The following is a 26140-nucleotide window of genomic DNA, read 5'->3' as shown; positions in this document are numbered from 1 at the left end:
CGCTATGGGAGGTTTGCTTGTGACCAAAACGGAAAAGTCTAGAAAGTGAATACTAGTCTTACCGTTGTAGCCTCAGTGGGCAACTCCGGGGTCTGAGAAGTGAAGCCAATGCTGAAGTGCCTTAAACATGCATTATTTCTAATAGCCAGCAGGAGGCAACTCCTCTGGTTGCAAAAAGAAGTCTGATTGTATAGAAGTCTATGAGAAAATGAGCCTACTTCTCACTTGATTTATTACCTCAGTAAACATTGTAAACATGAGTTTATGGTCTCATTTAGTAAATTATGGTCTCATTTAGTAAATTATGGTCCCATTTAGAGTCAAATAGACCATAAAGCAGGGTATGCTTTAGGGCGTGGCTACCTTGACCGTGTTTTCGTTACGTTTTACAACTCTAACCCTTTCACAGTGTGTTTTCAGTTCTTGAAAGTTAATTATAACCTTTTTGGTTGCCTAAAAATGTCTTATTCAGGTTGCACTTAGCACCCTCTCGTATCACTTCTGGTAGCAAATAACCAAGATGACGACGGCCAAAATGCCGAACCCGAGGCTTCAAAACAGTAGTCCACAAACCAATGGGTGACGTTCCAGTGACAACGTCCACTTCTTATATACAGTCAATGAGTAGCCTTCACTCAACAGCTACTGGTAAATTTCCCTTCAGCAGGTTGTTAAGGCAGATTATATTGGGGCTGTATTACAAAACATATGTTATGCTGGGTTCCTGAAAAGTATCAATTTTCAAGTGTGAATTTGAGCCGATCATTACAGAGGCAAGTAGATGTATGTGTACGTGTTGAAGTGGTTTTAAAAGTCTCAAATATCGCAAATACACGGTGGATAGTTACCCTGAAAATAAGAGCCACAAGAGAAATTACATCAGATATATGGACTCACAACATGCTCTTTACTGATTAGCATTCAGCTGTCTTGACTTTATTTTTGTATTCCATCTCTAGGGTAGAAAAATCTAGCTGCACTTGCACACAGTTGTTAAAAGATTAAGAAGAAAAGAGAATAAGTGCGAGGGATCATACTTCAATCCTCAAACACTATGTGATGTTAGATTTTGAATGCCATCTGTTTGGGACTCCTGTACAGGTAGTTAAATAAATCTATTGTCCTTTTTTTATTTATCCACCCTCCTCTGTGCTTTATCCAGGGTTGGACTAAGTTCTATGAGTTTTCCATGGCGGACCTCCGAGCTGGCTTTGAGATCATCGACAGGCTTTTTGAAGGTAGGAGGGCTGCTGACAAACATTACAATGCAGTGGAGCTCTCTGCTCTGTTGATTTGCTCTGCAGCACATATGGTAATGAGACCTGGAATCTGTGGGTTCTTTGATCAATTACCTCTTTGATTTAAACGAGCCCTGCTAGAGCATGACCTGGACAACACATAATTAGCATTTCAATGCAGTGTATATATGCACGTTAGCGCAACATTAGTGTTCTTTTGTTCTTTGTCACTCATTACATGTTTATAGCTTTCTTTGTGTCTGTGTGTCTTGGTATCTCCAAGGAGGGAAACCTTTCCAGTGGGAGTTTGTCCATGGCCTGTTGGAGAGCGCCATATATGGTGGACGGATCGACAACCCCTCTGACCTCCGCATCTTACGCTCCTACCTGGAGCAGTTCTTCTCAGCACGTCTCCTCTCGTCCTCCCTCTCAGCCAGTCAGAGAAAGAGCAGAGGAGGAACGCGCCACTTTCCACCTCAGATCAGCCTCCCAAACTCCTGCTCAGTATTGGTAGGTTGTCAGCTTTGGTGCAATGCAATTAAGTAAATTTACTCAAGTAATTCAGTACAGTTTTGAGGTACTTGTACTTTACTTGAGTATTTCCATTTTCTGCTACTTTATATATCTCAGAGGCAAACATTTTACTTTTTACTCCACTACATTTATCTATTAACTTAAGTTACTTAGTAAAAACTTAGTATAACAACTAATAAATGATGATGTAATATTAGAGATTGAGCTATCCTCTGTGTCGAAAACAACCAATCAGAGCCGAGCTGCAGTCTGCCGTCTCTGAGCAGCTGTCAATCAGCTAATTTAGCTATAAAATGAGAAAAATTGTGACTTGGCAGCCATGTTGAGATAAGTTGAGGAAATACCAAGCACCGCCCACAAGTCAGAGCAAAATTACTAATTTTACAGCTAAACAGTACACTACAAGATGTTTCTGAAAACATTTGAGGTGAGAAATAGGCATTACAGTAACAGAATATTGATTCATATTTGATCAGCGCTGCCTAGTTTGACCGTTTGATCGGAGTTTGCTAGTGATTGACAGCTGCTTCCATTGAATGAACAGCCAAAACAGAAAGCCTGAAAACAGAGCCATGAGGAGGAGCAGAAATCTAGTTATCGCTCAGTACACTTGAATTACAATATGCTGAAAGCTTATTATGGAATTTTTGCCCAATGATGCCAAAAATATTCTGCCTACTGCAGGTCTAAGTATAGGATTTGCATACTTCTTCCACTGCTGGTCGTCAGGATGACACAGCGGTGTAACACACGCAGTTGGCACAGGATACACACAGGCATTGCAGGCATAGGTGCTGCTGTATGTACACTGGCTCTTAAAGATGTTCAAGAAATTACTTCTTGCTACAGAGGGAAAAGGAGCACATCGATATTTTTCCTGTACTTTAAAGCTTAAGCTGCTGGTCCCAGGTGCACTAGCAGAGAAGCAAAAGCAATTCGAAGAAAGGGTAGTGAATGAATGCACCCAAGCTTTTCACTGACTAGATGTACTATTGGTGGTTTGGTCAGTATTGAAGTTTCATAAGTCCATGTTGCGCCACTACAAATAAATCCAATTAGTTAGCCTCAAGTTTACACAATTGGTTGTGTTGTTCTATTGCTTTGCATTCTGTTGATGCAGCTTAATATACATAAAGAACAAGTGGGAATACATGCATAAAGCTGTTCATTAGATGACCATTTATTTGAAGTAGAGCCATTGAGAGGCCATTTCGTAAACAAAAGTAGTCAATATGGAAGTCTATACTTGAACTGTTGAAATACATTTAACAGTCAGTAGAAAGCGGTAGTATTTAAAAGTACCTTTTGTGCCAAATGGATATTGTTAGGGAATCTGTATCAAACCACACAAACAACACGCTTAATTAAGAGCAATACAGCATTAATTACTCTATACTCCCACATAGCAGTCTAACAAGCATTCTACAAGTAGCACATGTTGCTTGGAAATTGTCTTGTGTCATAGAGCCATGATAAAAAAAAAAATAGGCAGCATGCTCACATTCCCCCTCTCTTTATATGGACACATGGGTGCATTTCTGTGTGTGACCTGTACAGTGTGTGTCTGTGTGTCTTCCCAGGACTACCGCAGCGTAATAGAGAATCTCCCAGAGGATGACAGACCTGCATTCTTTGGTCTGCCTGCCAACATAGAGAGATCCTCCCAGAGAATCATCAGCTCCCAGGTGCACCCACACACACACACCCGCACACGCACACAGCCACCTGCTTATTCCCACAAACACACACACACCACCCCAACAACCTCCATCTCTTCCTCACACATGCAGCAGAGGTGCAAACACAAAGGCTCACACACACATTTATTCCCATACGCTCACACAAACTAACAGGCAAATTCAAATATATACTGTAGCAGGAACACACACAAGCACATTCATCAGTACATATGCACATGCACTGTTCATGCTCACAGAACCACATGCATTTACGTATATGCCAGACAAACACTCGCCCTTTAGTTCTCTCGAAACCACCCCAAACATTCAAGTGCATTCACACTGAATGCAAAGAAAATGTTCATCATACATTATTTGCACATTTCCTCTAATTCGTCTGTCTGCATCATATTCATTGTGCAATCAGCAAAAGTGTCAGAGCCAATCAGAGCACATTTGTATTAATCAATATGGGTTATATCAAATTAAAGTGTTTGTAAGTTTTTACCTACTGCAATTTTCCAGTTATAACACTACAGTTTATTCTTAACGTACAGTGTTGCAGGCCAGCGAACTGCACACAAGCTTTATAAAAATAGCAACCAGCCATTTTAATGAAGATATCCACGTTGAAAGTGTGTGTCAGCAAGTAAAGTATGTGATCTGGTTAGTGCAGATACTGGTGTTTTCCAGCACCTGGAGCTTAACACAAAGCTCCACTGGGTGAGTGAGGTCAAAGTAGTTCCTGCCAAAACAAAGTCTTGGTTTCTCACTTTTTCACTTTAACTCCACTCTTTTTACAGGGAGGCAATTTATCTCCTAATTTTCTGTTCAAACTATATAGGTGATTACTGATTGTAGGTGAAACCTGTGAAGTTTCATTGTATGATATTGTAGTTATTTATGTTTTAACAGTCTATACTCGGTGTATGTGTGTGTTTGATTGTGTGAGTTAATACATATAGTGTGTGTTTACCCTTCAAACAAACCCACAACCCCAGTCATGTTGCGGCAAACCACCTCCATTGTAGAGACATAAAAGCAGTTTATTTCAGGGTCACGACTTCAATTCAAGGTTAAAGCATTTTCCAGGCAGCCATCCGTTTCCATTTATTTCACTATGAAATAAAATTCACTTTGCAGAGACGTGAAACTAGGTTTAGATGGGTAATCCATCACTGTGAGTATCACGTCTGCTTTTATTGTCGTCAAGGTAATGTCATTGTGTGGTCATTGCGTTTCCAAGTGTAATCTGATTTTAAAAAGTCTACATTGCAACAATAATGTAACGTTAACAAATAGTGTAATGATCAACAGTCTTCAAAAAGGAAAAAAGGTGATTAATTCAGAGTATATTGCTGGCCAAAAGGTTGAGGTTAGACGTGTGAGTATAAAGGTGAGGGCAGAGTTTCTCAACCTTGGATTCGCAGACATGCATGTCTGCGAATATATATATATATACTGTATATATATACTGTATATATCATATATATATGTTAAAATGTCACTTCTATGAATTACATTTTTGAGCTCACAACATGCTCTTTAGCCACAGAACTTTACATCTGTGTATTTGGATCCTGGGACACAAAACTGAGGTCTTTCTGTTTGCACTGTATGTGCAAACAATGTTTCCAATGACAACATGTGTGGTTGCAGATGGTCTGCAATATTTATGCTCGTGTTGTCATGAATAATCATTATTTGTGAGTGTGTTCACATATGTGAGTTTGTGTGTGTGTGTGTGTGTGTGTGTGTGTGTGTGTGTGTGTGTGTGTGTGTGTGTGTGTGTGTGTGTGTGTGTGTGTGTGCGTGTGTGTATGTGTGTGTGTGTAGTGGTGGATGGCCACTGCAGATTCTGATGTAACTCAACGCAACCCACTCTAACTTATACCGACTGTGTTCTTTCACTGTTTTTGGAAATGTAGCAGAGATGAAAGGGAGCAATACGATGGACAGAATGAAATGGGTTTGATGTTTGTATGTGTCTTTCTGTGTGTAATTATCCTCAAACACACTTAAACCACGCAGAACCATTATTACGGCTTGTGTATTCAGTCCTCATGTGGGTGTTAATGCGTTTAAGTCCATTCATATCGTCATGGTGGTCTGTTGATCACCGAAACCACCATCCTAGTTTAATTCACACAACTCCCACGAGGCCACTTGTGTGTGTCTCTCTCTCCACCTATCTCCCCTACTTGTGATTGTCTCCCCTCCTGCTGTCATTTGTCAATGTCACGTTCATGCTCTCTCTCTCTCTCTCTCTCTCTCTCTCTCTCTCTCTCTCTCTCTCTCTCTCTCATATCTCCTAAAGACTCTGTCTGTGGGCTGGGCACTTAACCACACACACACTGAACGGAGCGATGTTGGTGGATGCTATAAACTAAAATAAATGCCTATGCTCAGTGTGAATGAGCCAACAGGGGTCTGAAGGGTCTACAGAGAAATCCTTTGGGTTTACAGACACAATATATGTGTGCATAATGTGTTTTCACGTACAATGCAAATGATGAGTAAGCATTTTGAAGTATACGTATTCACTAGCAATTGGAAATGTATCATTAGGGTAGTATCCTAATTAAGATCTTTTTTAAAAAAGACTGTATCTAGAAGGTATCTTTTCTTCCATCTTGCCCAAATAAATGAGCTGTCTCAGAATGTGCTTTTGTTATCTGGGTATAATATCATCCGTACTTGTGTTTTTTACTGCCCGTTAGATGTCTTTATTGAACAGCATCTTGACTAAGACCATGAGAAAGAAGAAATAGTCCCCTGATGGAAAACCCTGAACCACAATCCTGCATTACATTGAAACTGAAAGCCTTAACTAAATTGACTGCACCCAGTGTGATTAAAACTGAACTCCCTTGCACATAGACATTGTCTGGTAACTTTTTCTTCCCACTACGTTATGATGGTAAATGCAGTTGCTGCCTGGTATTCATCGTTTGAGATAAGAATAAATCTTAATATATTTAAATCCCTGTATATTTTAACCCCAATATATTACAAATCTCCATCCTCCGCTGCCCTCATTTTTACTGCTGTCAGGGTGAAGTTCTAGATTAGCTATCTAGTTTTTTTACCCCAACCTCTCTCTCTCTTTCTCTCTCTCTCTCTCTCCCTCCACACACACATGCATGCACATACACACACATATACGCCGACTTTCCCTCCTGAGCAAAGAAGATAAAGCAGGTGTTAGTAAAGAGTTCTCCTGGACCAAATGAAAGCCATTTATCAGACGCTTTGCCTTCCTCACAACACACATACAGTATATAGAAACTCACACATCTGTTCTGCACAACCACACACACTGAGTCATGATAAAAGCGCTATCCAAGACTATAAGCCTGAAGCTAAGCATGCTTGATTAGGTGTGTAAGGAGCTCTTAGGAGATATGTTTGGTGTTTGGGGTATTCCAGGATCTGAAACAGTGTTGACTGCCATTGGAGCGGGTAGCCACCAGAGGTGTCACAACATTTTATTACAGTATTTTAGCAAGTAAGTGATTTTCTTTTTAATTATACATTGCTTTTGGGTGAAATACCACAAATTTTGTCTAGATAGTTACGTATCATCAGTCACACCTCTACCTGTTGCAAGCAACATGGGCCATTTATTTTAACAGGACCTGTCTCAAACAAATGCAACACTCAGATTACTAATTTAGGAAACAGGAACCTCCGTGCCACTTCTACAACACCTTTGCTAAATTGATTCTTTTTTTGTGTTTATAATTTATTGACTCACAGGTGATTTCCCAACTGCGTGTCCTGAGCCGCTCAGTAGCAACCGGTTCAAAGTTCGACAGGGAGCTCTGGTCGAATGGACTTTCACCCGTCCTTTACTTGTGGAAGAAACTCAACCAGGTCAGTTCTTTTTTTCCAGTTCATCTTTCCCACATTTCTTATTCCTTACCTTAAACTGAAAACTCTCACTAATGAGTTTTCAGCGAGAATCAAACCCTATGTTGCCATTATTCTGCAAACCAAACCTATAACCCTATAAATTTCATCTTGATTAAAACATTTTAAAGTTCTCTCAGTAGCAGACTCTTAACGTCATGCCCTTGGACTGGGAATCATAGGAATACTGTGTTACGATCAGGGGGGCAAAGTAACTGTTTTCTCAAGTACTGTACTTAAAGGGTAACTTTGTTATTTTTCAACCTTGACCCTATTTTCCCATGTTTTTGTGTCTAAGTGACTAATGGGGAAAACACTTTTTGAAATTGGTCCAGTATTGAGGGAGACCACTGCAAAGGGCAGCCACTAAACGAGCTGTAATGTAATCATTTGGGGCAACCTGGCACCTTCTTGTTTTCCAGTCCACTGACAGACTCAGATTGTTGAGTGAAGAAAGGAGGTTAAACCCGCTTCAACAGTTTCACAAGGAATAGTAAGCCTGTCCGGTGCTCACAGAATAGGGCAATCTTGTAACAGGAGAGACTTCAGAGACCAGGTCCAGAGCACACGGATTTAAGACAATCAACTTTATTAAAAGACTAACGATTCTACAGTCGAAAAGTCAAAAGTCTTTCGACTCTGATGAAGACGCAGTTGGCATCAAAATGTTAGTCTTCTAATAAAGTTGATTGCCTTAAATCCGTTTGCTCCAGTGTGCTTTGGACCTGACCTCTGAAGACTCTCCTGAAGACTCAGATTGTTATTATGTGTCTGACAACATTATGGAAAGGACCCTACAGAGAAAGAAAACGTTCTTCTTACCTTTCGCTTGATCCGGTCTGTTTGTTATTGTGTGTCTCGCTCGGAGAAGCCTTGCTCTTAAATCTCGCATCACATCCACATTGTCAAAATCAGACAGGTGCAAATGGTTTTCCATCCAGTGTGATGAGTCGGTTGACTCCAGCGATACGGCCCAGTTGACTGTCTTGTCTTTAACTAACTGTTAAAAAGACTGAATGCATGTAATACATGCATGTGAGATACAGATGATGAAGGGGAGTGATGTGATACAGTGATATGTGGAAAGACAGAAAATAAGGACAAGTAAAATAAGTAACGACATTGTTTTGTTTTCTATGACATTAATCTGATGTGAATTTAATAGTGTGAGCTTGACACAATGAAAATGTAAAGAAATGCATACAGAAAAAAAACATGCACATGCTGCTGAATTTAAGATGTTGATGATGTCAAAATGTGAGTGTTGGATATCAACATTTTCTAAATGTTCATACAAAAGAAGCTTATTCAGGTGATTTAGGTGGAGCTGAGCAATGTGAATAAATGTTACTAATAATATAAAATATGAGTAGCTCTGGGCCACTTTCATTTTATCAAAGTAGCTCTCAGAGGAAAAACGGTTGGAGACCCCCGATCTACAGTATATGAGATTTGAATCAGTGATTGTCATGTCCTTCTATATGCCTTTTTGAAATGTATAATAGAGGTAATGCACTAATGTGATACGGGATCTCGTTCCTGATTTTAGTGCATGTGTGAAAAAATTATCTCTGACCATATTTGTTTTTGTAAGGTGGTGCTGGAATAAGTGCATGCAAAATTGATCTAGTGATGTGTTCCTGTCTTGTATTGTGTCCAAGGCCTATGGAAAGGAGGCTGGGTCGAGGGCGGACATGGGTCTTGGGGTATGGGGTATGACACATGCACAGTGTAACTGAAGCTGCGGCCATTAGCTACCGCAAGCAAACTCAAGTACAAGTTACTTTACAGATTCAGATTATTAATACAAAATATAAATCAACTAATGAATTATTATGGATTGAAATTCGTTCCACTTTGTACAAGTGATGTACAAATTAATGCATCACTAATTATAATCCAGTAATGACTGCTGAATTCCCACATGTCTTATAGCATTTTGACATCAAACTCACAGTACCTGCTGAGCATTAACAAATAGATTGGTGAATCGTTTTTGTAGTTCCTCTCAAGCTTGGACAGTTCCATGGTCTTTATTTGTATGCAAAATCGTGCTTTTACATTGCCCGTGCAGCAGCAATTAGTCTAAATTAAAAGCTGTGAGAGCTAAGTGGAAATAAGTAGGGTCTAATTGAGCACCGTGATAGCCACTGGCTGGCCCAGTCAGGTAGCACCACTGTGTGCGGTTGCTTAGAGACCGGCACCTTTTCAAATCAAAAGGACATCTACCTCCACATTAAATAATTTAGCCACCATATTCCCGCTCTCCTTTTCTCTCATTTGCGCCTATGCCTCCCCCCTCTCTCTCTCTCAGTCCCTTGCAGGCAGAGTTGTTTTCTACCCATTGAGAGGAGAATGATTGACTGTGTTAATTGTTGCCATTGTATCACCAGCTAGCTTCCCATAGATCACAATCTACCTCTGACTGCTTTCAATTAACGGACCATTTGTCGCCAGCAAACCCTCTGTGTTTGACCATCAGCGGATGTGTGTTCCCCCAAGTGTAGATTGCCTGCACATGCTTGTGTGTGTGTGTGTGTGTGTGTGTGTTGGTGTTCAACTTAGTGTGCATCTGTATGGGTGTGTCTGTGCATGCTTTTGAGTGAGAGTATGTATGGCCATGTGCATTTCTGTGTCTGTAAAATGTGTGTGGAGATATGCATGTATTTATTTGTACAAATCTTTATGTAGTCTGGATCGAGGGGACGAGCACGAGACAGCAAAGGCTGTTTATTTGGCTGTTTATATTTTTGAATATAGACAATAGCAGATCCGTAGTCAAGCTGAATCCCAGCCTACCAGCTTTTTCAGCTCATTGTCTCGTTTATCTCTCATGTCTCTCTCTCTCTGTCTCCATTCCTCCATCCCTCCATCCCACCATCCTTCTCTCCCTCTATTTCCTCTTCTGCCTCTTGCTGAGTAGATGCGAGGAAAACAAAATAGGGTGCAGGTACAGAGTGTGATATCTGTAACAGAATAGAACAAAATATCAGTGTTTGTGCATTTAGTTTTTTTTTCCATAGCAATACCCCATTTGGTTACATCTTTTCATTGTGGAATAACCAAGAACGGAAGAATTTAGTTTATGTATGTTGAGTTAAGGAAACCCACAGGGCACACTGGCAATATATACAGCCGTAATGGAGGAAATCATTTAAAAGAAAAACGATAGCATGCTGATGCACAGCAGCAACTACAAAATGCATTATACGTCTTACTCTAAATCAGTGTCTGCGCTCCTGTGTAGAGGCCAATTTGTGCAGACTGATTAGTTGATGCAATGCTAACAATGTTCCAGCGATAAGAGGGACATAAAGCAATACTAAGACAATTGTATAATATTATACAGCAATCCTTGAGGCACTATAGCTCAAGGTAAAAATATCTATAGCTCTGAGTTAATTAGAATGACGAGCATCTAATTATATTTGCTGCATTGTCTGTAGAAAAAAACATCTCTTTTGCCATCTCTTCTGCACAACCGTATATTCCCCCTCCTTCTGTTTCAGTCTTGGAAAATTACATGTTTTAACGTGACTCCAGCACTCTATATGTCTATCCTGTCAATATGCCGATATGTCTGTCTGTCTGTCTATCTATCAGGGTTCTACTCTGATCCACCAGAAGGTGGCCCCACCTACAGAAGGTCAGGGCTCACCGGTCCTGTCATTCATCACTCTGGAGCAGTTCAACGCCATCCGCTTGGTCCAGGTGCGTCAGATAACTCTTAATAACATCAAACATTTTACATTACACTACCCTTGCATTATATTGTCAAAAAGAAAAACACTTAATTCTCATTTGGTGGTGTTTACTGAACATTTGTAATTTGGCACAACGCTTTCATCAGAAAGCATATTTGAGCTTGTATCTTACAATATAAACAAGATGGATATCTTAAAATGTTAAGAGTTATGGAAAATTGGCTTTGCTTCATGAAGATACATTAGGTGAGTGTAAATCATAAACAGTTAGATAAAGTAATTCATCTTCTCCTGGAATGGGCATTTATTTTTTAGCAGCAGTCTTTACGTAACTTGTTATTCTGGGTATTGGGTTTGATTTATTTTTTAAGTGAGCAAAGTAATCCGATGCAAATAAGAAAGCCCAATCAGTCAATCGCAGGGCCTGTCAGGATGAATCAGTTCACAGCAATTAAATGGCAAGATGTCAAATGACACCCCAGGTATCAATGCTCTAAAATATTAACACAGTGTGTACACTAAACTCTAAATGTCGTCACAGAGCATTCACCATTCCCTGGCTGCACTGAGCAAAGTCATCAGAGGGACGCAACTGCTAACTCCTGAAGTCCAGAAACTGGCCACGGCCCTGCTCAATCAAGAGGTAAGAAAGGAGATCAAAAGAAGGGGAGTAAAAGGGAAATAAAGTGAAATACATAGAATGTTTTACAGTGTGAAGTGAATCTTTCTCTTCACGATATTGTTATAGAGGTGAAGTGTAAGGCTGCATTCACACCAGATCACCACCACCAGTGTGGCGAAAACGCAAGTCCTGTGCATTTGGGCTGCGGCGGCTGCAGGGAGTGCCGCAAAAAAAAAAACGCAGCAGCCTGCGGCGGAAGTGCAACCCGAATGTCACGCTGCAGTGGCCAATCACGTAACCCGCGATCCAGACCTGTACAACCCAGCCATGAGGGAACAAAAGCTCTTAATCATTGTGCATAATGGGCCATTAAAGTGCCTCTCCCACACCGCCGCAGAACCCTGCGGCGAATCACCACAACGCCAGATCTGGTGTGAATGCAGCCTAAATCTTCCCCATACTGGGATGAAGTTGAGACCACAGGAGCAGGCATACAGTACACATACAGAGCTGACTTGTACTGTTGACATCTAGCAAACACTGCATGTGTCCTCGTGTGTGTCCCCAGGCTGAGATGAGGACAAAGGGGATATGATGAGGTAGAGGGGGAGAGATACACAATCAACCTTTTACTTCTTCTATGTTTGTAATCTCCTGAGAGGAGCCTTGGGCATAATTCCCTCTCCACTGCTTCCCTCCTCTCTCTTTTTATATTAATCAGCAGGTCTTTAATCTCATCCCCGTCTCGCTCCCAACCAACTTTCTACAGTCTTCGTCTCTCATGTTTTTCTCTCTCTTTCTCGGTCTCTCTCAACTCTAACATATCTCTTCACTGCAATTAGCACTAATACCAAGGCTATGAAATGTGTTAGCTACCAGGTAGGGGCTTTGTGATATAGTTGAAATAAGTATCGCAATATTGAAAGAATATTACCCCCTTTGCAATAACAATATATGGAAAATGTATGCAAAATCACAAATAAGATAATTTGCAACGCGATATTCAATGCATTGAACTGTATTTCATTGTAATGCAGTATATTTCTTTTGAGTATCCATCTGGTGTTAGTTTCCACAAATGAGGACACCTCGTAGTGCATTATGGCTGACCTACTCCTCAGCTACTCAGTATATAAAACAGATGAGCTCTCATTTCCTCTTTTACAGGTTTATAAATGTCCCCCTTTAATTGTACTGTTAAAACGCCTCCTTCGACCCAGTAGTAGTGAGCACAGCTTTTTTCCTTGATGGACCCATTTTAAGACACTCTCTCTGTTTGTGTTGTGCATAATGAAAATGCAGCATTTCAATGAGTTGTTTTATAAATTCAGATGGTTAGTTATGATCCACAGTATTGGCACAGGCCTGTTTCTAAGCTATCCTCTCCCAGAGAGGAAGGATTTATTTAGATCATGGTGTATTGAACAGAAATTTCCTTGGTGGAAAAATGTTTTGCAACCTTGGAAAAAGCAACAGCAGCTGTCACCTTTGTTGATGCCGCCGTATGTTCTGGCAATCCACAACATCCTTGACACATATTAGATTTACTACCAGCAGAATTTAAAATGTGATTACTTATCTAACACCTGAGGACGTTGCTGGCCGCAATTGACAATTCACATCATTGTCGTAAAGATAACAAGCCGCTTGCTCCTCCCTTAGAAGAAAGAGGACATATAGCAACAAAGTGAAATATAAATTAGATATTCTTTCTTTTACATTAAGTTATCTTGATTCTGTGGTTGTGGACTGTTTTTATTTTATCATCATACTTTCAAGCAAACTGGGAGTGATAAGTAAAACGTGATCAAGGGGATCGTCTTATTCAAAACGTGTACAAATTCAACAAGTGAACTTGGAGACTGAATTTGCAAGAATTAAATGCTCTGGCAAACAACTGCAACGCAAGGTGCCTTTCTGAGATTATGTGTAATTATGAGCAGTTGGTTGAGTATGAATCAAATAAACACAAAGACTGTGTCGGAGGAACTATTCATTGATTTCTTTGTTTCAAACAAACTAAAGAGAGCTCACTATTGATCCAGCTATTTATTTGCCTTGTATGTAAACAAATGTGATCTGAAAATGTACTAGGCCTTTAGATTTCTGGTTTTCAGTAAATGCAGCTGAAAATAATAATAAAAAAAATATATATTTTAATCTATACTCTGATATGCTTCAGTGGGTGCCAATAGCTCTGGAAGTATATTTGTTTTCTGGCATAATTAAAACAGATCCGAAAATATGAACAAATATTTACAAATTTCAGTGACATAACTTAAGCCTGCACACTTATCTCCTAACACACGTCAGTGGGACACACACACACACACACACACGCACACACGCACACACGCACACACACATACACAGCAGGATAGTATCTGAATGGTTGACTTGAAGCTGAGAGACATGCAAGGTCCCTTTTAGATCCATTATGACTTTCAAACTTGACAACAAATAATATCAAATTCTTAATCCTCAATCTCCCACTGTGCACGTGTGTGTGTGCACGTGTGTGTGTGTGTGTGCGTGTGTGCGTGTCTGTGTGTGTGTGTGTGTGTGTGTGTGTGTGTGTGTGTAACATAGTTCTTTGATCTCTGTTTAACAGTTGAAGCAACATGTTCTGTCTAACCTGTTCCAGAGTTAAGAGTTGTCTCCTGAGGGAACTTGTCTTTTGCCACCCACACGCAAATATTGCATTTGTCAGTGCCTTCAAAAATGAACCCTTTGAGCCTTTCAAAACTACACATATGAGCGTTTTAAAAACAGCCACCTCTTTGGTTAAGGTTAGACAACTAAAACTACTTAGTAAACATGTGGAAAGATTCTTGTCATTGTTAAAGAAAAACCAACATTACGTTTGTACATCCATCCACCCCTCCTCTCCCGAACTTTTTGCTGCACTATATAAATCATCCCACTACTTCCTGCTTTGGAATCTCTTTTAAAATGTCGCTGTCCACAGAAAAACATTTCTGTGGAGGATTTTTTGGCCAAATCACTGAGGCAGTGTTAAATGTGCTTTTGCTACAGTTCCAGTGTGAGACAAAGGGCACGGGCAGATGCATAAACAAACTGAAGTGAGTTAAAGGATCTGTACCATGTACTTACATGATGAGCCAGACAGAAAGCCATATCTGTCACTGTGAAGTTTGGGGTAGCATTTCAGTTTAGTGTAATAAGACAAATATTTATACTGTAAGACAAGCACAGATTCACTCATCTGCGTATCTGCCAACTCTAACCCTTTGACATCAGACGTTTAGAAGGTGATGTCACCTCTGACATCACAGAAAACATGGACTTATGCTGCGTTCCAGAAAACTCAGAGATCAAAACTTCTACCAGTTGAAATTTCCATCCTCCGACCTCCAAGTGTTCCAAGTGCCAAATATACACAAAAAACATGTTTGACTGTGACAAACTGATGCTTCTTTGGCAAGTGTACACACAATTGAACTCTCAGCAGTGCAGCCTCCACATTTTTTTTGCCATTTTTAACGTTCACTTGAATACTTTTCGTTCAGAGAAGCTAACCTTCAGAGACATTGATTTACATGCAGAAAAAGTTTTATTATATGATAGTATGTATCATTTTAATTAAATACAAGCAAATATACCTTTTAGTTGATGGTTTATCATTTACAATGTGCGCTTCCATTGATGTGCGACATCAGACAACTGCTTCTTTGTGAAGTCGGGGTGAATTGATTTGCTCCGAGTTCACAAGTAGAAACTCAGAGTTCAGAGTTGTCTGGAACGCAGCAATAGATTATGTTTTAGCCAGACGACAGTAGCTGTGCAGCCTAGGAGAGTAGGCCTATGTTTAAATGTGTATATGGGATAGTTTCAAGGTGACCCAACAGCCGTTGGTGATGGAGAGAGAGGGGGACAAATCCAACAAAGGCATGGGGACGTTGTGATCTCATAGTATACGGTTTACACCACTAGCTATCAGTATGCCCCACAATTTAGTGACTTTTAGCAACTTTATTAAAAAGTAGCCAAGGGACAAATCTAGAGACTTTTTGGGCAGACAGTTACTTCTCCTTGAAGAATGTCTTCAACACAGCTCAGTAAATCTGCAGTCCTCCTGCATGCCGTGGCTCTCTGGGCTGACAGCTTCGTTCAGTAATAGTGAGTGAGTGAAAGAGAGGCACATTCAGTCCACCACACTGCAGCCTGACTGAAGCACATTGCTTACTGATTGCAGAATGTCCACAGCTAAAATAATATGGTTTACCTTCGTGCTGACACTTGTTTTATGTTGTGTATTTTTTTCATTATCGCTCTAAATAACTTTTTTTCCCTCCGTCTCAGTGTCCTTTAACATGGCAGAGTAAATGGGAAGGACCGGAAGAGCCGATGCAGTACCTCAGAGCTGTAGTAACACGGACTCTCGCCATACAGGTAACACACGCATGTGTATACACAGAGAGACATAGTGTACTCTCTTTCTCTGTCAGGCTATCTGTCGCTATCCTTTTCTCCCAAAGGCACGCAAAGAAGACTTACAATAAATAGATACATACACACACATGCACCTAAGACAAACATACAACTATGATGGTACACTTTAGTTTGGGAGAATCTTTGAAGATCGAAAATCGTGCTTATTTCATGTTTCATTTAATATTTCTAAGCCATTTTTATCTGGTTTGCGTTAGTTGTCATGGTTTAGTTTTAGTTATTCCTTCAGGAACTGGAATTCACAAAGACCTGCTACTATCAGAAGACTTTATGTGGGGTAGCTGGTAGTCAAGGCATTTGCTGACATACTCACTGGTTATTAAGAAACCCAGACGCCCCTGGGAACACTCTGTACTCTCGAAGGAATGAGACTTAAGAGGCCTAAGAGTTTTCTAATCAGCATTAGTATACTGATTGAGGGATCCATTTAAATCCATCCTGCATTTATATCCTACCGGGAGCCTTGTCCTCCAGTTGTAATGAATATTACAGGACGATACTTTTGGATTTCTTCAGTTTTAAAGCGATTTAAAAAGGACTTTACACCACAGATATCCCCAGACATTTTTTTCTGGTGTTTCCCCTCGTGACAAAAGTCCTTCAGCTGAGCCTGGGTCCAAGGACCAGACTAAGTACTTCTGGCTCATGACTAAAATTATTTAATACTGATTGAGGCAATGTGTCGACTAAAACCGTGCCAGAAAAATCCTAACGTAGTTTTCAAAAGCGCTTCATAAATAAAAGCGGATTATTATACAAAAGCATGAGGTTCTGGGAAGTGTGTGCCCTCGGCTGGTGCCAGAAAAGAAAGGTTCTGGCTGAAACTCCTCTCGACTGTGTCTGACTGTACGCCTACCTCAATATGTTCTGGCAGACTAGAATACACACACACACACACACACACATGCTCAGAAATTATTTATTTTTATGTGAATTTGATGCATTTCGTTATTCATGTGGGCGAGCCTCGCTGCCCGTGTCTGTCTGTCTGCCGGCCAGCCTGCCTGCCCACCCATCTGTTTGTGTGTATGTCTGCCTGCCATCTCTTTCTGTCTGCTAGCATTGCCTGTCTACCTGCACTCCATCTGTCTTCTTGTGTGTCTATCTGGATGCTGCACTGTCCTTAACTGTCTAATTCTGCCCATCAGTACTGAGTGATATCTCTGTTAGCAGAGTGTCTGTGTCCTGTTAGCTAATCAGCCTAATAAAGGCGGAGACGGCCAAAGCTGCTGCTGCTGCGTGGAGCTGCAGAAGAATAAAGAGCTAACAGCACAGCAGTGCACCCCAGACGAGCAGGACGACCTTGAAAACGCTCAAATGCTCACACACAAATACTATGCATACCAGCACACACTGGCTCGCTGTATTATTAATACCCACAATTCTTAGTGCACGTTTGCCTCTGTGTGAATGCACGTGCATCTGTTGGTATGGGCTTGCATTTGTGCTCGTTTTCTTCTTCTTGGCATAATGCTCATCCCAATTTATCTCTAAAGCCAGCGGAGACTGATGCGGTGCTAAAAAGGAATCCATTTATAATAGAGATGGGATCAGATGTTTGCTCATTCTGCCTCTATTTGTCAGCAATTTTCTTCAGCTGACCTCCAAAACCCACTAGTGGCTATGGCGATTAAGAGAAAAGTGCCTACCTGGTAAAAAAAGAAATGCATAAAAGGGCCCAGAATAGATCAAAACTTCAATCTCAGGCCAACTCTCAAAGCTTAAATCTGGCCACTGCAGCCACACAAGGCTTATGCATATCATGATGGATAAGCTCGGCTGTAAGTGTAAAAGAACGGTGAAATCAGTTGTCGTGCCGCTCGGCGACATATTCCTCCAAAAAAGAGGAAAACGTACGAACTTGAGAACTGAGATTACATTGTGAGATATCATATCAGGTTCAGTCCTGAGCTGTGCGTTGGACAAAAATAACTAGTTTGTGCAGTGACACAGCAGGAGGCTGCTTACATGATCAAAGCAGATGTTGCTGAATAAGGAAGACTGGATCAACAACACATTGGAGGAGAAGGCTTAGAGGAGTCTATCTCCAGTCATACAGATCCACACTTTGCACATACACATCTCTGTCTCTGCATGCATGTGCCAGTAAGTATACAGTATATACACATGCTCAAATGGGAGTCTGCGTGCGTTCGTGTGTGTGTGTGTGTGTGTGTGTGCAAGTACTGTATTCCCACTAGGAGGTAATTGGGGTTCCAATGTTATCAGCTTGTTGATGTGGTGATAAAAGGACAAGGGGACATTAAATACTCTATCGGCCACACATTTGTATTGACTTTGTGTTTTGCTCCGTCCCTTTGCGACCCTTTTTATCTCTCATTAACAAATCCACACTGACTCGGATAGAAATTATGATCATTCCACTCACAGATCGATGCTCTCTATGAAAATTTAAAGAGCCAAATACAATACAAACATCGACTATTTGAATTCTTTGTAACCAAACTATTCATGGAGCAAATATTTATTTAGAGCCGGCTCTATTTCTATCAAATTTCATCACTTGAACTGAAGAAAACTGTGTGTATTCTCATTATCTTGTATTGATCCACGAAATGTTTTGACTCCTGCGTGAACCTGATGAAATGTTATGCCTGAATTATGTGTTATATTTTAGGGTTTATTTGTTAATTGCTAGGTTTTTGGCTCATCAATCTGTGTGTGTTTTATTCTATATGTCTGTGTATCCAGAGTTGGGTGGAGCGTGCAGGCAGACAAGCTCTTCTATCAGACACCCTGGATCTATCCGAGCTCTTCCACCCCGACACCTTCCTCAACGCTTTGCGACAGGAAACTGCCAGGTAACGCTGAATGCTCGTGGGTTTATGTGAGACAGGAAGAGGATACGTGCTGAGGTTGATAAGATCTTTTTGTGGTTTTAGGTCCATGGGTTGCTCTATGGATAGCTTGGTGTTTGTCTCATCATGGAGGAGTCCCATCGCACAGGCCAAGCTCCAAGTCAAGGTAGAATAGCACACATTATCCTACAGATTATGCAGACAGCAGACACACACTGCTCCCACCCAGCTGCAGAATACTGCCGCTATAAACAAGGCAGACTCTGGCTGAGTGATAATTGGAAAATAATGGAGTAAACGACTGCAAGAACGGAATACAGATGCAGATAAGATGGCAGAACATTAGAAAGAAAGCAAAGAGTTTACTGCGTATCCATTAGAGACAAGTCTGCTTCCTTTTACAGCAGTCATCTTTGGTTTCCTGTGCTTTTTTTTCATGCATTCAATGGGCACAAATTCAATTAAAGGACAGAAAGAACAAATATTCTACTACGCCACTTTCAGCCTTGATTTCTTCCCCTTTCACGCTCTGATTTAAAGGGTGATATAATTGCATTGTCTACAATTTAGATACTTTTTGGCATTTATTTCTTTTCTATCATGCCAATAAAAGTTGGCTCGGCTTGACTTGCACTTAGTTAAAATATACAAAGACAGAGGGGAAGGGTGTGGGTGCTTAAAAAAGAGGCTGCAGCTGCAGGGAGGAAAGGGAAATACTCAGACATCAGACAGGGAAAGAGAAAGGGGATAATTGTTGTGAAGCAATGAGCTCGCTTACACAAACACACACACAATGTAGCTTTTTCTGGATTTGTCTCTCGCTCACTCCCTTGCTTTTTCTTGCCCAGATTATGGTGATTTAGTAGTTGTCTGTGTATGTCTGACTTGACGCCAAAGTTCCCTTTATTGTCTGCTCTGCTGTGGAAAATCCCTGAGTCACTACACTGAGTTCACTCATGTAAACACTCTCTCTTATGTGCAATGTGCATAACATGCTAGTTAATCTTGGACAACAATGTGTGTCTTCCTCTCATGCTTTACATTTGTTTAAACACACTCCGTCTTCTTTTCCTTCCTTTTTATTTTCCTTTTATATCTCACCAGATTTTTTGACATTGTCATCCTGCCCCTCTGTTTAATCTGCTGTTTATAATCTCTCCTCTCTATCTTTTCTTCTCCTCAATTTACAATCACTTTGTTGCTATTTTTGTCTTGGCCCCCACTTCCTTTGCCTGTTTTTGCTTCTCACGCCATCTCTCTCACGCCTTTTTTCCAGGTCGGAGGTCTCCAGTTGGAGGGTTGTAGTTTTGACGGTGTTCATCTTTGTGAGAATCAACATGACTCTCCCAGCGTGTCGGCCGTCCCGCCCTGCTACATGGCCTGGGTTCCACAGGTATGTGCTCATGTTTAAAACAGCGACATATTCAGGGCTCAACGTTAATGTTTTTGTTCACCTGCTCGGTCAGGAAAGTGGGTCAGAAATCTATTTACCCAAAGTCAATTTTTTACTTGCCCCGATACAAATCCCCCGCTTATCAAATAACTCCTAGTTGCCATGCGAGCGAGATGCTGTCTGCTCGTCGTGCCTTTGAAAAACAACCTTGTTTTATCCACCTTCCTCTTAAACTTGCGGCAAACTGTGCAATACATCGTTAGAGTTTTGCCCACATCCTCTAACGCCACCCAGCTAAGCGCCTGCTTCCAGGATATTTGAAACGATTACTTGCGCTTCAGCTCACAAACTTTGTCTCGAGTGCCCGATCGGTACTGTGCATATGCAACTCTCCACAGAGATGAGAAGGAAGCGAGATGGCCCACTCCTTAGCTACTTCCATCACCAGCGCCAGAAACAATTATGTTTGATTCTTTTTCACCTGATTGGGCAAGTGAGTTGCTAGATTTACTAGCCCGACGTGGCATTTTTCTTGCCCCGGGTGTTGTTGAGTCCTGATATTGTTGCCTTCACCAAGGAAGTTTAGTTTTATATCTGTCTGACAGAAGATTTGCGTGAATCTTGGACAGGACGTGGACTTTGCCCAAAGAACCATATTGGTTCCGTGAGATTGTTTATATTGTGTGATATAATCATGGAACTAACAGTGATAGACGTTTTGTAAATCCTAAGGGAGTATTTACCTATTCAATAACGAGATACAGTAATAATTAAGGGATCTTAATTAAGGGAGCATATTTATTCACTGATTAGAATATGTGGGGTAGCTGAGAAACACAATCTAATACATGTAAACTACTTAAATATACAGTAATTGTTGTGTCATTAATTTGTGTGTTGTGCGTTTGATCCTAGAACTCCGCTGCTGACTCTGCTGCATCAGAGGAGAGTATCTGGCTGCCTCTGTATACGAGCTCAGAGAGGGTGAAGGTGGTCACGCACATCTGTCTACCCTGCGGAGCGAACTCCAACCAGTGGATACAGACTGGAGCCGCTCTCTTCCTCAAACAGCAGTGAAAGAAAGGATGTAGGACGAGCGCATAGAGACTGTTAACGGACGGGGCTTTTACGAGCACTGTGAGCCTCGGGCGAAGATAATATTGTCATGAAAGGCGTATTTGACTGGGGCATCAAATAACAGGACAAATTATTAACTCTCCAAAATGTCAGGCTCTGATACTGACACCATCGCTTTTTAATTAAGCACCTTAGCTCGGAGACCAAAAACTTCAACATGCAGTTACTGTATGTCAGCGTCATTTGCATAATATGGAACGAGGGAACGCACCAGAGGAGAAGAAAACAGAATAATTGATTTTGCAGTGGTCTGCTTTTTGGTTTAACAGCTATTAACCCACAGCAAAGAGGAGCAGCAGTAACACCTTTAATGAGACATGAATATAACATTATTTGGATCTCAGGCTGTACCAATCTCTGACACCTCTGAGTTCTTCTATAGTCTCATAAAACACTACCCCACTCATCTTATACAGTGTAAAACATCAGTTAGTCTTGTTATTTTGTTTATAGAGCTTGTGAAGAAAGCAACATTATCGACATATCAAAAGGTTTGAGCCTTGAATGTTTGTTTCACTGTTATTTTGTTACCTGAGAGCTTATTTATTCAAAAATAAAGATGAAATAAATGTCATTATTGCTATAATTTTTTGCAGTAGTCGTCACTAACGTGCATGCTTCAAACCAATTTAAAGCAGCTGTGGGTAGAATTGGAGCAAATATTATTAAAAAAATATATTTTCTATAAAACGGTCACTATATCCTGACAGTAGTGCATGAGACAGGTAATCTGAAAAAAAAAATCATGTACCTCTGTGTCCTCCGGTGCTCCTTATGGCATCTGCAAGATTTCACAGACCAGAGGAAAACAACCAATCAGAGCCGAGCTGGAGTCTGCCGTCCAGCTGCCGTCTCTGAGCAGCTGTCAATCACTTCTATCAAACGGTCAAACTAGGCAGCGCTGATCAAATATGAATAAATATTCTGTTACTGTAATGTCTATTGCTCGCCTCAAATGTTTTCAGAAACATCTTGTAGTGTACTGTTTAGTTGTAAAATGAGAAAGTTTGAAACCCGCTAGCCATGTTGAGATCAGTTGAGGAAATACCAAGCACCGACACCAGCCGAAGCACAGCCAATAGGAACGCTCTCTCTGAAATGTGATTGGCCAACGGGCTAGATTTTCTGAAGCCTGAAAACAGAGCCATGAGGAGGAGCAGAAGTCTAGCTTTCTCTCAGAACACTTGAATTACAATATGCTGAAAGGTTATTATGGAATTTTTTTCCCAATGATGCCAAAAACGTTCTGCCTACTGAAGCTTTAATTGCTTATCAAAATAGTTGCTGATTAATTTAGTAGTTGACAACTAATCAATTAATGTATTCATTGTTGCAGCTCTACAAAGATATGTGTGTGTGTGTGTGTGTGTGTGTGTGTGTGTGTGTGTGTGTGTGTGTGTGTGTGTGTGTGTGTGTGTGTGTGTGTGTGCGTGTGTTTGTGTGTGTGTTTGTGTGTGCGTGTGTTTCAGAGCTGGGCTGACCCTTCACCACACACTGACAGTCGTCACAACCGTTCAACAGTAAACAATACGGATCACAGTTCACTCTGCTCGATCTGCCTCTCAATTGTGCTGAAACAGGCTTTACGGGCGTGAAACACCTCAGTGTCTGGTGGTTCCCTCACACACACACACACATACACCTTCACAAGCACTCAGTTAGTCTCTAACCTCGGTGTGATTGGTTCTGAGCTGAGGTTGAGCGGAGTCAGTGAAGCTGTGATGGATGGCCACAGAACCACAAGGGAGGGTGTAAGATATGTGTGTGTGTGTGTGTGTGTGTGTGTGTGTGTGTTTGTGCATGAATCCAGCCAAGAGCATCAAATTTGATTGATGGCTTAATTAGGCATTTTGTTTTTCTGTATCTGCCTTTTTTTCCTTTGTGTTTATGCAGTTGTGCAAATGTTTGTGAGCATTTGTGCATGTGTGTGTGCACTCTTCTGTGAATGTATGTGTGTGTGTATGTGTTTGTGGAGACAGAGAAAAGGGTTGAAATGAGGGAGGAGTGGGTATTGTGTGTGCACTGCAGTGTGACAAAATGGGAGTGAAATGGAACAGCAGGTTTGAAAAAAGAGAGAGGATTGGATTTCGGCGAAACACGGCCCTCTGGGTCAGAGAGTGAAAGAGAGACGGAGGGATGGCGGCAAAGAGAGAGAGAGAGAGATGATGCGGTGAGCGAGAAAAAGGCTATAAAACCTGAATGAGAAAATTGTAGAGAAACAGGAAAATAAGGACGGCACAGGTTGGGAGGGGAGCAGGGGTTAACGGGAAAGAGTTGGATGGAGGAGGTTATAACAAGTACAGTGTGAGTTATGGGGAAATGAAGAGGAGGGCAGAGTGTGAAAGAGAGGGAGCAGATATTCATTCAAGTACAGTGTTTACTGGGCTGACAGTTGATTTGTTCTTCACTTTTTCTACAATTTTAAATGATATGATATGACCTTAACCTTTAATGTACATGTTTGTAAGCATGCATATGTGGCATATTGGTTAAATGTTGCTGCAATAAGTATAAGTCAGTTTAATCTACCAAAAGCCTCTCAAAAGTCGATGTTTAAAACAAGTGTTGTTGCCAAACTCGTCCTTAAAGTTTTGATTTGACAACTTATCCTGCAGCCAGAGATGAAAAAATAACATCAGCATCGCAGCAAACAGAAAATGCTTGTTTGCCAACGGCTTGTTTCCAAGGTAATGGGTTTACAGGGTTTACAGTTTGTCTTTATCACAAATAAGCATGCCAGGTTTGAGAAACCATTGTGATAAAATTCCAATTTTTGGTCACAAACCCACACAATGTGAGTCATTTCAGAGCAATGATTTAAATGAAGCTTCAACTGTCAGATTTCTCTGAACTAAGTGCTAAAATCAAGGCCATAGAACCCACATAGAAATAGAGCCACATACATAAACTCGAAGGTTACTCGGAGAGCATAGAACTCCGTCAAGGTCATATCACACAATGTTAACGTAAGTGAAAATTTTTTCTATCCGCTAGGGCTGTCAAAGTTAACGCGATAATAACGTGTTAACGCAAATTTGTTTTAACGCTACTAATTTCTTTAACGTATTACTGTAACTTGGGATATCGATATTTTGGAGGTTGTAGCGGGCTCAGTTTTAAAGCGAAAGTGACGATACTGACATCATATGAAAACTTAAGGAATCCATTGGTACTAACATGTCATACTAGAAGGAGGCTAAATAACACTCTAAACTTGTGCAAAATTTTGGCGAGGAAAAACCTGCATGGTCATTTTCCAAGGGCTCCCTTGACCTCTGACCTCAAGATATGTGAATGAAAATGGGTTCTATGGGTACCCACGAGTCTCCCCTTTACAGACATGCCCACTTTACGATAATCACATGCAGTTTTGGGGCAAGTCATAGTCAAGTCAGCACACTGACACACTGACAGCTGTTGTTGCCTGTTGGGCTTGAGTTTGCCATGTTACGATTTGAGCATATTTTCTATGCTAAATGCAGTACCTGTGAGGGTTTCTGGACAATATTTATCATTGTTTTGCAATATTAATTTATTTCTAATAATATCTATATACATACATTTGCATAGAGCAAGCATATTTGCCCACTCCCATAAAAATGTGTGATTAATTTGTAATTAATTTACGATTAATCGCAATCAACTATGGACAATCATGTGATTAATCGCGATTAAATATTTTAATTGATTGAGAGCCCTAGTATCCGCCAAGTGCTTCAGATTTAATGGATTCTTCCTTGGCCTATCCTACACCTTTGGACCAAGTTTCAGGAAAATCAGGCCTGTCGTTTTTCAGTTTTTATGATTTTAATACTTGGTCTCCTTCCTGAAATTCACCACACTCCAACATAAAAAAAACCCAACATCAAATCATTCTCTTCTGTTCTCTCCATTCTCTTGCTTTTCTGACCCTCCTTTAATTCTTCCGCAACTTCCTCCATTCTTCTGTGACGCCCACCATTCACAGTGTTTGGGGCTTTCCTATGTTGTTTAACCAACAATACAATACAATGCTTATGTAAAGTTTGCCTTTATGTGAGACATAAACATTTCATTTTCCATCTGATAATCTTTCTAACACACGTATTTGTAACATGTAGTCCAAATAAATACTTAAAAAACCCTGAGGATATAAACAACAGAACCAGACGATGTGTAATCTCTCCATCTCAGAATGGAGTCAGATTTTACAACATCGAGTCTGTCCTTACACAGCATGTCTAATGCATCTGACCCTGGTATTTTCACTCTGGCACCCAGCACGCTAACTGGGCCAACATCTGTTGGGTTCCCATAAAGCAAGAGTGGTAAAATGTTTTGGTTTCCTGCACGAGGCGAGATTTCTCACATGGGTTTCCGGATTTAAAATGTTAATCACTGCTGCATCAGACTTTAGCCACATTTCAGTGAGACAACCACCGAAACCTCAGCTGTGCCACAGACAGCTGCATGTAACATCAGGCTGACTGAGAGCAGAATTCACTTATAATGCAGCCAAACAGTAATCTCATAAGTGTTAGAAAAAAGTGTTCAAATTGTGTTGTGTCAGGATTTTGAGAAGGCTTTCGTTCTGGACCCTTGTCTCTGGGGAAGCTGGTGATGACACCTCTGCTCTCTCGCACTGCTTCC

At 40.8% G+C, this 26140-nt stretch overlaps 1 protein-coding gene across 7 annotated transcripts in view; it reads left to right on the top strand.

Moving 5' to 3' along the window:
* The window catches only part of LOC119491356 (cytoplasmic dynein 2 heavy chain 1), a 137237-nt gene extending 115140 nt beyond the window's left edge, over positions 1-22097 (top strand). For 5 of the 7 annotated variants that reach the window (XM_037775282.1, XM_037775286.1, XM_037775280.1 and 2 more), the window contains 11 exons: positions 1163-1238; positions 1522-1748; positions 3353-3457; positions 7211-7327; positions 10967-11074; positions 11609-11710; positions 16013-16102; positions 18875-18984; positions 19066-19147; positions 20258-20374; positions 21290-22097. In XM_037775282.1, the coding sequence (XP_037631210.1) occupies positions 1163-1238; positions 1522-1748; positions 3353-3457; positions 7211-7327; positions 10967-11074; positions 11609-11710; positions 16013-16102; positions 18875-18984; positions 19066-19147; positions 20258-20374; positions 21290-21451 (1296 nt within the window). In that variant the 3' untranslated portion in view covers positions 21452-22097. Of the gene's footprint in view, positions 1-1162; positions 1239-1521; positions 1749-3352; positions 3458-7210; positions 7328-10966; positions 11075-11608; positions 11711-12257; positions 13820-16012; positions 16103-18874; positions 18985-19065; positions 19148-20257; positions 20375-21289 lie in introns of those variants that run through there. The other 2 variants (XM_037775281.1, XM_037775287.1) reach the window with 2 other exon arrangements.
* The last annotated feature ends 4043 nt before the right edge of the window (positions 22098-26140 follow it).

The sequence above is a fragment of the Sebastes umbrosus genome, chromosome 7 (assembly GCF_015220745.1).
Source record: "Sebastes umbrosus isolate fSebUmb1 chromosome 7, fSebUmb1.pri, whole genome shotgun sequence".
NCBI classification, from domain to species: Eukaryota; Metazoa; Chordata; class Actinopteri; order Perciformes; family Sebastidae; genus Sebastes; species Sebastes umbrosus.
This window is presented reverse-complemented; position numbering and strand designations above follow the sequence as displayed.